Source organism: Poecilia formosa, unplaced genomic scaffold, assembly GCF_000485575.1.
Source record: "Poecilia formosa unplaced genomic scaffold, Poecilia_formosa-5.1.2 Scaffold51, whole genome shotgun sequence".
Lineage (NCBI taxonomy): Eukaryota > Metazoa > Chordata > Actinopteri > Cyprinodontiformes > Poeciliidae > Poecilia > Poecilia formosa.
This window is the reverse complement of record NW_006799990.1, coordinates 461,653-475,477: the sequence shown is the minus strand read 5'-3', so window position 1 is coordinate 475,477 and position 13,825 is coordinate 461,653. Positions and strand designations below refer to the sequence as shown.

The 13,825-nt window shown below is 40.5% G+C and overlaps 1 protein-coding gene across 4 annotated transcripts in view; it reads left to right on the top strand.

Annotated features, from left to right (window-relative positions):
- The window catches only part of slc6a9 (solute carrier family 6 member 9), a 69,518-nt gene extending 56,430 nt beyond the window's left edge, over positions 1–13,088 (top strand). For 3 of the 4 annotated variants that reach the window (XM_016671791.1, XM_016671790.1, XM_016671789.1), the window contains 11 exons: positions 919–1,050; positions 1,264–1,540; positions 3,052–3,184; positions 3,285–3,419; positions 3,523–3,626; positions 6,372–6,609; positions 7,643–7,777; positions 7,881–7,980; positions 9,795–9,895; positions 11,632–11,802; positions 12,625–13,088. In XM_016671791.1, the coding sequence (XP_016527277.1) occupies positions 919–1,050; positions 1,264–1,540; positions 3,052–3,184; positions 3,285–3,419; positions 3,523–3,626; positions 6,372–6,609; positions 7,643–7,777; positions 7,881–7,980; positions 9,795–9,895; positions 11,632–11,802; positions 12,625–12,915 (1,817 nt within the window). In that variant the 3' untranslated portion in view covers positions 12,916–13,088. The remainder of the gene's footprint in view (positions 1–918; positions 1,051–1,263; positions 1,541–3,051; positions 3,185–3,284; positions 3,420–3,522; positions 3,627–6,371; positions 6,610–7,642; positions 7,778–7,880; positions 7,981–9,794; positions 9,896–11,631; positions 11,803–12,624) is intronic. The other variant, XM_016671792.1, reaches the window with a different exon arrangement.
- Positions 13,089–13,825: the final 737 nt, after the last annotated feature.

The window sequence follows — 13,825 nt, the reverse complement described above, 5'->3', positions numbered from 1 at the left end:
GACATGATTACAGGTAAGATTTGCAAAAAATACCTAACAAATAATTGACACTTTCTGTGATGTTGTTCTTTTTCTTGTTTTTTTGCTAGTTTACGGTATTTGGTAAATATTTCACACAATCTGTGCGTTGTAAGCAGCGATGATCTCGTAGAATCTGACACTTAGGGTGAAAAATGTGATTTGTTGTTTTACAACAGAAACTGTAACTTTTTTAGTACCTTAAAATTATATTGCATTACAATTAGTCCTCTCTGGGCTCAATTGAAAATTGATTCCTGTGGTAATTGTTGGTCTGTGGCCTTACAAATCATTATGGATTTTTCTCTGAAGTCAGAATTGCTCTGTCCTGCGAAGCAAGTAGGAGGCAGACTATCCATAATCAGCATAAAGTTCTTTGAACTCTACCGTAAAGCTTACAGTGTATGGAGAAACGTAAGCTGTTTTCAGCTTTATGTTCAGACATGAGCAGGGCTCCACCTTTACCCGAATAGGCGGAGTCATTTTCAGGTCGTTCTGACGCTTGCTGCTGCAGTTCGATTGAAATCTGCAATTTTTGATAAATCTTTGATTAATTCTGGTAACCTAGCAATAAGAAAAATAAATGGATATTGGGTTCTGTAAAAGTCACAAACTACCAGACCTCCGCCTACTAATTACGAAGCTTAGTTTGACTCATAACTAAATTGCTTTACTTTAACAACAGTTTGCCCCCCTAATCCCTTCTTTCTACTTATGCAATGTTTAATGATGCAGTGCATAAATTGCCTCTCACGGTTGCTCCCTTCTAGATCCTTCTGTTATTTGGATAGCAATTAACGTGAAATTCCCTGGCAGCTTTTATGCAATTAGTTCTTTTTAATTACCTGTAAAATCAGATGAAATGTCGTATCTTGAGTTTTCGCCTGTGTGTCTCCCCAGGTGCCTTCATGCTGCCATACTTCATCATGTTGGTATTCTGCGGCATCCCTCTCTTCTTTCTCGAGTTATCCTTCGGTCAGTTTGCCAGCCTCGGCTGTCTGGGTGTCTGGAAGATCAGCCCGATGTTCAAAGGTAAGCGTTCAAATGTGTTTTCGTCCAACTTTTGGTTTTGCGAATGAACTAAGCAAACGGGACGAAAGAAAAGTTGTGAACGCGCGACATTTCTAGTCAGTAATAAACCGACAGTGTCTGTTTCTTCATGCAAAAATGTCGAGCGACATGTCTGCAGGACGTTTCACGCCTTTGTTTTTTTATTTTTTGTGTTTTTCTCCTCTCCCCGTTCAGGTGTTGGTTACGGCATGATGGTGGTGTCCACCTACATCGGGATCTACTACAACGTGGTCATATGCATCGCTTTCTACTACTTCTTCATGTCCATGACGAACCTGCTGCCCTGGACGTACTGCAACAACCCCTGGAACACGCCGGACTGCAGCGGGGTGGTCGGCAGCGGCGCCCAGCTGAACGGCAGCCTGGTGAACGCCACCACCAGCCTGGTAGCTGGGGTGACGGAGGTGGTCAACCGGACCAAGAGGACCAGCCCCAGCGAGGAGTACTGGAAGTAAGATCGAGTTGCTGCAAATTCAAACTAAGATCACAAAGGTTTTTTTTTCTGATGCAGAGAGAGAAATTTGTGTTTTTCTTTCTCATCTATGCAAATGTAATTGCACAAAGCCTTGCGAAGCAACACACAGTTAGTATGCCGAAGACGTCTTGCTGACTGAACAACTTTTATCTGTACGCATCACTACAGTAAAAGACACCGACCAGCTAAGCTCAGGCGACTGAGCCTTACAGGATTATTCTATTTACGCCGGTTGAAATGAAATTACTCCTGGCAAGATAAGCTTGCATTAAACACAGCTCGTGTTTGCGGGCAGCCGTCAAATATTTAAACAAGATGTGACTAAAGGTGCGCCAACATTTGAACAGTGTTGGATTAACATCAGCACAAGTGGCATACAGCGTCTCACGAAAGTATTTAGACCCTTGGAAATGTTTTCCCACTGCTTCAGGCTACAGCCACAAATCATGTGAAGGAAAAACAGAAAGTGGCACATTATTTTAAATTGCAATTGCAAATTAAAGTATGAAATGTTAGGCTGTGGATTTGTATTCAGACTCACCAGCACTCAGTTTTATTTACATTATAAGTAATCTATAATAATACATCTATGTGATTTTAATTTCAGATCCTTTGTAGAATAAAGACAAGAAGGCCGTTGTTGAGTAAAGAAATAAAGTTTTAATAGAGTTAACTGCAGGGTCTGTACTTAATTAATTTATCAAAATGAATCACATTTTCATCAGAAGCGTAAAAGAAACACTGCTTTAGAAGTGTGTACTGTTGACGCTACTGTTAGCATTGGGGACGTCTGCGTTGCTGCAATGCGTTTTGTATTGAGATGCGGTTTTAGCCGCAATTTTAGCCAAACTTCTTTTTCCACAACTTACATGCAACAATATTCTTCTCCAGCGTCCCATCAGAAAGTTTTTCGAAGCAAAAGCGAACCCCCAGCGGACCCAGAGAAGTGACTGGGTCCGCTGGGGACCCAGTCACTTCTCTGTGACTGGGTCCACTGTGACTGGGTCCACTGGGGACCCAGTCACTTCTCTGTTGTTAACGGACGCTGCTTGTCCGTCAGGCTTGCAGGAGCACCAGAAACACGCAAATACAGAGGTTCCAGCAAAAAAGGGGAAAAAAATGATTGTGTTGAAAACATTTCAACATGTTAAAATCTATGTAATTAATTCATTGAAATTAACATGTTAAACTACTGGCTCCAGTTTACATATAAACATTAACTCAGGGGCCTGGGTAGAAAGCCATACCTAGTACCAGGAAATAAAACAGAATATTCTGTTGAGAAACAGAAAATGTCAGTAAAAATAAAGTGCATAAACACATTGAAGTTTCTGGTTGTTGCGTAACAAAATGTGAGAAGACATGGATGGAGAACAGCTAATTTGTGGTAGCTTCCTTTGTTATCCTACAATATAGAAACGTCAGATTTGGGCAATAGTAAATGAAACGTGTCGACCATTTGATCATTCGCTGACTTTTCCTTTCAGGCACTATGTACTGAACATCTCCGATGACATAGGAAACTTCGGGGAGGTCCGCCTCCCCATCCTGGGCTGCCTGGCTGTGTCCTGGTTCGTGGTGTTCCTCTGCCTCATCAGGGGCGTGAAGTCTTCAGGAAAGGTCAGGTTGCAAGTATAAATTCACAGCGTTTCTCGTATTAGAAGGTGAAGCATTTAAACCGGTTTCAGCAGCTTTCCGTGTCGACTGTGTCCGTGTGCAGGTGGTGTATTTCACAGCCACGTTCCCTTATGTCGTTTTGACTATTCTGTTCATCCGTGGGATCACGTTGGACGGCGCGATAAACGGCATTAAGTACTACCTGACTCCACAGTGGCAGAAGGTTCTTGATGCAAAGGTATGTACTGATCTAACTTGTAAAATATTTATTTTAAATTGAGGTGTTTTATTTTTGTTTTTCCTGGCATTGCCTCTGTTTCTTTGTGGTTTTCTCCCTGCAGGTATGGGGAGACGCTGCCTCGCAGATCTTCTACTCCCTGGGCTGTGCCTGGGGCGGTCTCATCACGATGGCTTCTTATAACAAATTCCACAACAACTGTTTCAGGTAAAGACTGACGAAAAACGGGATTTGAAGGGGTGGTGCCGTCATTTTTTAAAAATGAATTCAAAGTCCAGCACAAGTGTAAAAACGGTACATGGAGACTTTATCTGAAGTACTAAAATTCACTTGCAACTGCGTTAAAGGGACATTTCAGGATTTTGAAGGTTCTTGTTTCCTGCTGAACTTGGATTTTTACCATCCCAAAAATAACTATAATTGGTTCGTTACTTACAGATGATTATAATTTAAACAGGAAATGGAGGTTGGAGGTGGTGTAACATCAGTCATCTTCCTGAGTGAAACACCTACTCAGTATGAAAAATATCTGCTGTTGTCCTACCATGGTGTGAAAAAGTGTTTGCCACTTTCTTGACGGACTTTTTTTTTTCACGTTTGTCACACTTCCTTATTTCAGAACATCAAACCAACACAAATAAGCACATAAGACAGTTTTTAAATTTATGTGTTTTATTATTAATGGAGAAAAAAAAATCCAAACCAACATGGCCCCGTTGCCCCACAAACCTTACAAATGTCTGGTCCACCCTTAGCAGCAAATTTCAATATTTTGCAGTATTTTTAATTTTTTTATCTTTTTATAATGCAAACCAGCTAAGCTCCATTTAAAAAAAGGATTTCATCTAATTAGCTGAAGGACACTCGTAAAAACTACCAGACTACATCTTTGGATCTCCATAGACAGAATGGATGTGAGGATTTGTAGACGTTCTCCATTCAGAGTTTCACTGTGGAAGAATGACCGAAGCAGAGGATGACACGATAAGTGGCGGCCCACGTCTCTCCTCATTATGCAGGGTGACATGTGCATCTTTTCTCTACGAGTCTGGAGTGTTTCTCTTTTGGTCTGTGCGCTAAGTTGTTAGTGACGTTGCCGTGGCAACATGTAAATTCAGGGAATATAGCTTCTGGTAACCATTGTGGGAAGGGATGCATTTATTCAGCTTTTTAGTTTAAAGTTGGAGGGTTTTTTCTCTCTAAAATAAGACCTTCCCACTTTAATTATTTACGTTCTGATACTTGTATTAATCATTTTTCTACCAAAGGATCACTGGTTATTATCAATGTTTAATCTTGTAAAAATATTCATACACCTTGAATATATTTTTTTTATTCTTCCACATTTTGTCACTCTTCAACCACAACCTTAAATGTGTTTTATCTGGCCCAACAGAAATATGAAATTGAATGGTAATGATTCATAAAAGGTATTATTACAAATATGCATTATATGTTAAAGTTGTGCTACTTTTACTTGAGTACGAGTTTTGGGTACTCCACCTGCCTCTGCTCTATCCACAATAAGTTAGAATAACTTTAAAACTATTTGACAGAGCGAGGTATCTTTTCAGCCTGTGCTTAGAGGCGGTTTGCTCTGCACAGGGGAGAGAGAGCAAACAGCATTGGAGAAGGTTCAAACATAGGAAATGGGCAATAAAAGGAACGGACTTGTCATTTATTTCCAAAGGTTGTCCCCACATGTTGACAGTGATGGTGCCAAGAGGCTCCAGAGGGCAAAGAGGAAGGTTGAAGATATAATTTGTTCCTCCTCTAGCAGCTTGAGATAGCATTATCTGCCCAGGCAGCTGCACGGAGGTGCCAACGAGCTTCTGTTCTGCAGCACAGGCCCCGTAGAGACACATACTGCTCTCCTTTAACACCACCAGTCAGCACATGAGCAGAAGTGCAAAGTGAAGGAGAGAGCAGTCGCAGGGGGGGGAGATAAAAAACAAACAAAAAAACAGGCATTTATGTTCTGAAAGACATCCTCCTCAATAACTTTAGCGGAAAATAGAAGGGAAAAAAAAGCTCAATTCCCCTTTTGGACCTGAACTACTGGAAAGTTTGAGTAAATGCAACACAGAGAATGGATGAAAAGAAGAAGCAGTCAGTGAGCTGTCACCAGGCGTCCATCCTGACTCGTTTCATCTCACTACGTGTACAATCTTTCCACAGAGTAAACTCAACTCTGGCATTTAGGATTAAAGAATTGTCAGACTTAAAAAGTTATAATCGATACCTACCAGCTCAGCTGGCACGGTATCGGTATGGCTGATATTAGCTGTAAAATTGAATATTGGACATCGGCCATTCTGTCAAAAGAAGCACCGATATAAAAGGCATAACAACGGTGCCTGCAGCACAACATAACGTCAAATATGCACTGCTTGAGTGTTGACATTAAACATAATGCAAGATGAAAGTCTTACATCATTTTCAGACTCCTTTTTAGCATTTGCATTTGGTAGCAGGCTAAATTGACAGATAATGCAATATTTTAATTCCACAGCAGAAAAAAAACAAACAGTTTCAGTAAGTAGGTTTAGGAAAAAAATATCGGTATTGGTATCAAATGAGTTTTAGTATATCAGCATATCGGCTATATCGACTCCAACATTATGCATTTCTACTCCAAATCTTTTTCCAAGGGTATGCACAAATCAGGCCTTATCAGCTATCAGTTTTTGATTCGACTCAAAAAGTTCATCAAAGCAAAAGCTTTGTAGATTAAAAGTGGTGAAAGTTGTTCGATTTGATCCATTCAAGGAAAAAGGAAAAATTATTGGACAATTCGGAGCTTCTCTTGTTGTTTTGTATTAGTTTTACAACCAAACAAGACAATTTGATTGATTCACCCTTAATGTACACTGAACTGCAAGTAGTGTCATTACCATCAGAACAACATGTACCAAAGTCTCTGCGTCTTTCCCTTCCTTTTCCGACACACAGAGACAGCATCATCATCAGCATAACTAACTGTGCCACCAGTGTGTACGCCGGCTTCGTCATTTTCTCCATCCTGGGCTTCATGGCACACAACCTGAACGTTCCGGTGTCCGAAGTGGCTGATCACGGACCCGGCCTGGCCTTCGTGGCGTACCCCGAAGCCCTCACTCTGCTGCCGATCTCACCTCTGTGGTCGCTGCTGTTCTTCTTCATGCTCATCCTCCTGGGGCTGGGAACCCAGGTGAGAACAGGCTGAGGTTTTTTTATTATTATTATTGAAATATGAAAACATGAAACTTAAACAGAGGGTACTGAAAGGTAACGACGGAGTTGACGACAACACTGGTAAACCAGCAGATTAGTGTTTTAGTTTGAGTCCCATTTTTCTTTTTAAAAGCTTTACTTTGGCTTAAAGCATTTGCAGAACCTTTCCTTGTACAAACTTAACAACAGTGTCTGTTTTCACTCATTTATTTTTTTATGATTATTAAAATAAATATAAGGTGACATAAAGTCTCTTTCAAAATGGGAAAGATAGAACAAGAGCTAAGACCAAATGTAGATCTTAGTTTATATAGATTTCAGTTCAGTTTTTTTTTATCAGTGGAAGTTGGAACTTTAACAGAATAGAAAATATGTTATTTATTTTTACAAAACCAAATAGTTTACGGTTTTATATTGGATTGCTGTCCAGTTTTACGACTAGTTTTACAACATCACTAACTTCTTCACTGATGGTTTAACTGGAAAATCCTGAAACATTATTTATTTGATTTATGTGAAAACACGAGACTGCACTGATTCTTATAATGTTAATCATATGTTATTCTTTAATTGGATTTAGAAAATTATTATTATTTTTTACAATTATTAAACTCATAATTGTGATATTTTGAGCACAAATTAGGATATATAAACATACATTTTTAATAAAGTTGGTTTTCTTAAGTATTTTTTTTATACATTTAGAGCTTACAATCAGGTTTTTCTCAGGTAGACAAAATGCTGGTATTATAAATCTCCATAGTCAAACTCACATATTCAACATTAACATTATTCCCCCACCAATATGTCAACGTTTGAACGACATTCTTCCGCTCAGGAAATGCCAGCGTGTGTCCATGAACTGTCAAGGATCAGTTTGATCTACTCTCAGTATGTTGGGGATGAATTTGAGCAAGAGCTTTTCCACTTCTAATCCACTGTTTGAACTCACTCCCTAAACCTTGTTCTTGTATTTTTTATTTATTTATTTATTTTTTTTTTTGCGACAGTTCTGCCTGCTGGAGACGCTGGTGACAGCCATCGTGGACGAGATCGGCACAGACTGGATTATCAGAAACAAGACCGTGGTCACGCTCTCAGTGGCTGTTGTGGGTTTCCTGCTGGGCGTCCCGCTCACCACGCAGGTGAGACCTGCTGCCGCTGCCGCCGCTGCCGCCGTGTTTAAACGTTTTCTCCTGTTTGAAGCGCGTTTTAGCAAAGTCTCTTTTTTTTTTTTGTTGCTTGCAGGCAGGAATCTATTGGTTGTTGCTGATGGACAACTATGCTGCCAGTTTCTCTCTGGTCATCATCTCCTGCATCATGTGTATCTGCATCATGTATATCTATGGTAAGTATTGAGACAGTCTAACTGATACTATCCAGCATGTTACTATTAGCAATAGTTTTGTTTGTTTGTTATGCAAACCAACAGACAAGTTTTCTCTTTTATTTAGTTATGCTAAGCTAATCGTTGCTACTCAGGTCTCACGTTTCAGAACAGATGAGAACGCGTCAGCACAAGCAAAAGCATTAAACGATCCAGTTTATCGCATATCGCATATATAAGGTCATACTGTTAAAATGTCCAGTGTATTTTATGTTTTTGTTTTTGTAGTTCGGTGGACTTCTAAATTATTTCAGCAGAAAACTATATATTATTTTAAGTTTAATTGTAAATTAAATCCTTAGTTGTTATATTAGAGATTTACCACAATACGCAATATATCTGACAATATCGTAGCAATCTGAAAATCCACTGCTAATCTGTCCTAGTGTTACACAAATTGGAAAAGTGACGTAATATAAATTTTCCAATTTTGGATAAATTGGCTCATTAAGATAACATAACTCCAGTTACGAACATGAAGGAGTCTTGAGGAATGTCTGACCGTTGTCATACAGTCTCATTTGTGTCATTATAAATAATGACACTTTTAATGGAACGTTGTACTAAAACACGCATTAAAAGTCCATTATTTACTGAATGACACTTCACAGCAGCAGTAGTAAACATGAAGACTCCTTAATGTTCATAACAGGCGTTTTATCACGATTATGACATTATTATTCACACCCCATCAAATAAAGTGTTATCAAAGTTTCTAAGAAATTCATGATAAGTCTGGAGGAGCTGCAGAAATCTAAAGCTGGACGAAAAATTATATATATATATATATTTTTTTGTTGTTGTTGCTACAGGCCATGTAGGAGAACACAGCAAACATTTTTAAGAAGCTGCTCTAGTCCCCTAAGTCCAAATCTGAACGTTTTGCCCTGGATGCAAAACACATTGTTTGTTGTTCAAGTGGGAGGAAGTTCAAGGTGTAAAAATACTTTTGCAAGACACTCTATCCTAATAATAAGAACAGAGCCGCGTATGTTGAAGTTGCAAGAGAGGACTATACAACAAAGAAGCCAGTGAAGCATTCTCTTTTCTGCTTAAAGCACACAGACAGCAAAGTCCCAAAAGTCTGACTCCTCATTGTAATTTTGACCATGAACAATAATGTGATTCCTGGAATGAAAGCTCTAACTGGGCACACACACACACACACACACACACATATATAAAAAAACAAAAAATAGTTCCAACTCGTGAATTGATGAGTCCTGTTTAAACATCCCAGATTTCTGGTATTTTTCTCCCTAATCAGACCGAACCAAATGACACGCGCCGTCTTTTAATTAAAACGCCAAATGTCAGAATTTCACGAGTTGTAGCGACACTGAAGCAATTAATCGCCTCATCAGAGCCCCTGTTCGCGTAAATTAACCTGCAGTCACCGTTTGGCTGTTTTTAAAGATGACTCATCCGCCACCGGTTTCCAGCGGGGGCATTTCCCCTCTAATTAGGACTGTGATTCCACTAAACCTGTCAGCCGAGCTGAGCAGGAGTGTGAGGAGAGTCGTTGTTATTCTGAGCGAAGGCACCGGGGGTTTGAAACGCTTTGAGGAATATAGATCAGTTATAGACAGAGTATCAACAGGCAGGGGGGGAAAAAAGGACCGATGCATCAAGATTTTGTTCCCTGAATAACCTAAAAAAAAATCACACAAATAGATGCTAACAGTTTTGTTAAAAAAAAAAAAAAAAGGATAAAGGATAGGAGTCTTTGTAAGACTTGTCTTCCCGGATGAACATTTCTTTCCTCTTCTTTCCAGGTCACAGGAACTACTTCAAGGATGTTGAGATGATGCTGGGCTTCCCTCCTCCTCTCTTCTTCAAAGTCTGCTGGAGATTCATCTCACCTGTCATTATCTCTGTAAGTTCACACACACGTTTGTGTTGCTATCTTTGTGGGGACTTTCCATTGACTTCCATTCATTTCTACAGCCTAAACCTTACCTTTACCCTTTTCCTAACCCTACCCATCACATACCTAACCCTAACCCTAACCAAAACTCAATTCATACCTTAGCCCTAACTCTGACCCCTGACCCAAAAACAGGGTTTCCCCTTGTGGGGACCAGGCTCCGGTCCCCACAAGGAGCAATTGGTCCCCACAACGTAGTATATGTCAGGAAAATCGTCCCCACAAGGTATTACAAACAAACGCGCGCGCACACACACACACACACACACACACACAGTGATGTGAAGCCAGGAACGTTGTGGTTCAGTAGAGTGGATGTTTAAAAAAAAAAGAGAGAGAGAGAGAGAGAGAGAAAGAGAGAGAGAGAGAGAGAGAGAGAGAGAGGGAAAAGCGTTTCCTGACTTGTTGACCAGTTGTTGGGGACCTGACCTACATTCCGGCTAATCTCCTCGCTCTCTGCTTTTCTTTGCAGTCCAAATCTCTCAAAGCTTGGAGCTATAGTCAGTAGTATTTCCCAAACAGCCAAATTAGTCCTTTCATTCCCACTCTGTCAGCTGAGAAATGTATTGTTGTGGATTACTGGTCACATCTTGGGCACTTTTGTTCTCTTTCGCATTTCACCCGCATAATAGGATGCCCCGGCTACAAACGCCACGTTAAAACTTCCTCTGACCTCGGGTGTTGTGGGTTTGTGATTTTTAACTTCCTGCGTGCTGCGAGAGAATGAAATGCTTTGTTTTGTTTGTTCTTGTGTGTTTTTGTGTTCCACAGCGGGTGAAATAACTATTGAGGTATTGAATGCGTCACATTTTTTCACAGGACAGGGTTAGGAGTTATACTAACAAAGTCTAAATTATTGAAGTTGTAAAACAAGCAGGATTCTGGTATTTAAACTTTAGGTGAATGGTTTTCATTGAAGTGAAATGGGGAATCAAACACAATGTCCTTCACCAGAAGGTGGCAGTAAAGTCCCTTTAAGTTGGCAGCCACCTGTCTTAAGTCAGTAAAAGAAGAAGAGGATGTACTTTCCCCAACACTCAGGTCTACATGATGAATGTGCCACAGTGGCTTTATGGGTAGCGTAGTTGCTTTCTGATTGGAAGGTTGTGGGTTCGATTCCAGCTTCCCTTTGCCACGTATCAGTGGGTGTTTGTGATTCTAGTGTGAAATGCTTTGAGTGATCAAAAATTGGCTGAATATAATACATAACCCTAAGGATTATGTGATTAAAATAAATAGGCTTTATTACACTTATGTAAAGTTTATTTGATTGTATTAAAATGATCTAAAATAGGTTAACTATTTTTAATGTTATGTGATGAAATGACATAAATCTTAAAAGCTAGGGTTAAATATTTGTGAGAGTGCAGGAGCCGTCTTGAAGCTGTTGATACCAACAAAGGCTTTTCTAGAAAGTATTGAATGAGCATCAAGTGTTCGATACGTTTTCAGCCACTAAAGCTGAAAATCAATTGAATGGTAAAGTTCTTGCACTAATAAATCCAAATGAAAAGTCATATTGGCCAAATATGTAATTGTGTGTGTATATATTCCTAAGGACATTTTACCAAAAAAAAAAAAACATTCATGTGCAGTTTATGTTACATTTCTCTAAAACTGCCTGAAATGTAAAGGTGCTGCTATAAGACGTTGTGTTTGATGTTTTTCTTTCCGTGTGTCTGCAGTTCATCCTGATCTTCACGGTCATCCAGTACAAGCCCATCACTTACAATGACTACGTGTATCCCGGCTGGTCCCTGGCTATCGGCTTCGCCATGGCCCTGTCCTCAGTGATCTGCATACCCATTTATGGCCTGTACAAGATTTCCAGGTCCCCAGGGGCCACCTTCAGAGAGGTACAGTATGAAACCTGTGCTCAAACATAAATAAATAACACAAAAAAAACATCGTTTTTCAAGTTAATACGTTTGTAAAAGTCATCTGAGTGCTGTTTTCTTCAGCTTCAATAGGAAAGTTGTCAAACCTAAAATGTTATAATTTGCAAAGCAAAAAGTAAACGGAAATAAACAATTTAAAGTAAAAATAAATAAATAAATAACTAGCTGTTTTGGTGCCGTGTGATGCCTTGTAGCTGCAGAGGTTTTGCAATCCAGAATTAGCCAAATAAAAAGTTTTTTTTTGCTTGGGGGGATTGCTGTGATCTTCAAGTGCATCAGCTTGGTGTGTTGATGACAACAGAAAGCCAAAGTTATTGCCGGAGAGGCCAGAAGAGTCTTTTCCTGAATAGTGATGTAACATGGCTGGAAAACAGGTTTTAATTTAGAGTCTGCTTTTTAAAAGTAAGAATAAAATGTGCTCAACAAAACCTAAGGTAAAGCCCTCTGCAAAATCTTTTGCACTCTTCAAACTCTTCCCAACTTCTAAAAATTTTAGCGCAATTCTATGTGCCATAGGCCAACATAAAGTAACCTGTGAAAGGAATAAGAAATGTTGTTTTTGGATTTTTATACCTAAGAAAACGGTAATATGTCAGCTGTCAGCGTACATAGACGGGGTATCGGAGTAAAAGTGGAAAAAAGACAAAGCTACAATCTGTCGCTCTCCTTACTGTTCTCGATTGTAGACTATTTTGTGTTGGTCTGTTGCGTTACAGTTTCTGGTTCCAGCTTGACGTTTGTCGTTTACGTCCCTCCCTCTCCACCTTTTTTTCCTCCCAGCGGTTGAAGCACGCCTGCCAAGCGCATCCAAAGTGGGGCCCGGCCCTGGCCGAGCACAGAACAGGCCGCTACGCCCCAGCGGCCCCCGCTGAGACCATCGAGGCCCGGCCCCTGAAGGAGAAGGAGAAGGAGAAAGAGAAAGAGAAAGAGAAGGAGAAGGAGGAGCTAAGAGAAGAGCACAAGGAGGAGGAGAAAGCAAAGGAGACGGAGAAGAAAGATGAGATCAGCCTCACCATCCAGGGAAGCAACGGCTCCACCAACACACACAACAACCCCAACCCCAGTGCATAGACGCCGCCTCTCTCTGTCAGTGCTACTGGGCCACCGTCTCCTCCTTCTCTTCCTCCCTTCTCCTCACTTCTCCTCCATCCTCACCCTACTTTCCCGCAGTCTTCTGTGGGGGAGATCCCATTCGCTGGAGACCTTTACATATTGTAAGGGCTTATTATATCTATCCTAACCTCTTCTATCTGTCTGCGTGTTATCTCTAGACAAACGAAGAAGAAGAAAAAAAATAATGAAAGGATCAAGGAATTTGGTGTCATCTTCCAAACGGTCTGCATGTGTGCTACGAGCGTGTTAGCGTGCGTTTATGTGTGCCGGGAGTGAGTTATTAATTTGTTCCGCATGATTTAACAATGAAGTTTGTTCTTCCTTTCCTTTCATTTTTTTTTCTTTTTTTTCTTTTTTTTTTGTGGTGTAAAACTTGTAAATGTCATCCTCATCATCAGCAGTTAGAGGTACAGTAGATCGTGGAGCTGCATGTGCTCGTTTCGTGCATGCAGTCACAAAGAGAAGCGCGCCGTTCTCTGGACTTCGGTCGGCCATGTTCGTTCGGGACGGACGGCTTCGCAGTGGCGGCTGTCGGACAGCCGGAGACCTGATGTGGTGCTGTAGCATAGAGGGGGGTTGGGGGGGGAACAGCGAACCGTGTCGGCACTGGCATCTGACACGGAAAAAATGGAAATGAGCTTCGTTCTGCAGCCAGAAAAAGAGGCGGACACACAGAATCGCGCTAGAAAAAGAGGCGGACACACAGAATCGCGCTAGAAAAAGAGGCGGACACACAGAATCGCGCTAGGAGACGTGAAGGATCGAACCTGCTTTACTCAAACAGAAAGAAAGAAATGGCCCAGTAAATCAACTAATATGGCAACAAATCTATGATGGCGTAAAAAGTCACATAAATAGGATTTTTTTA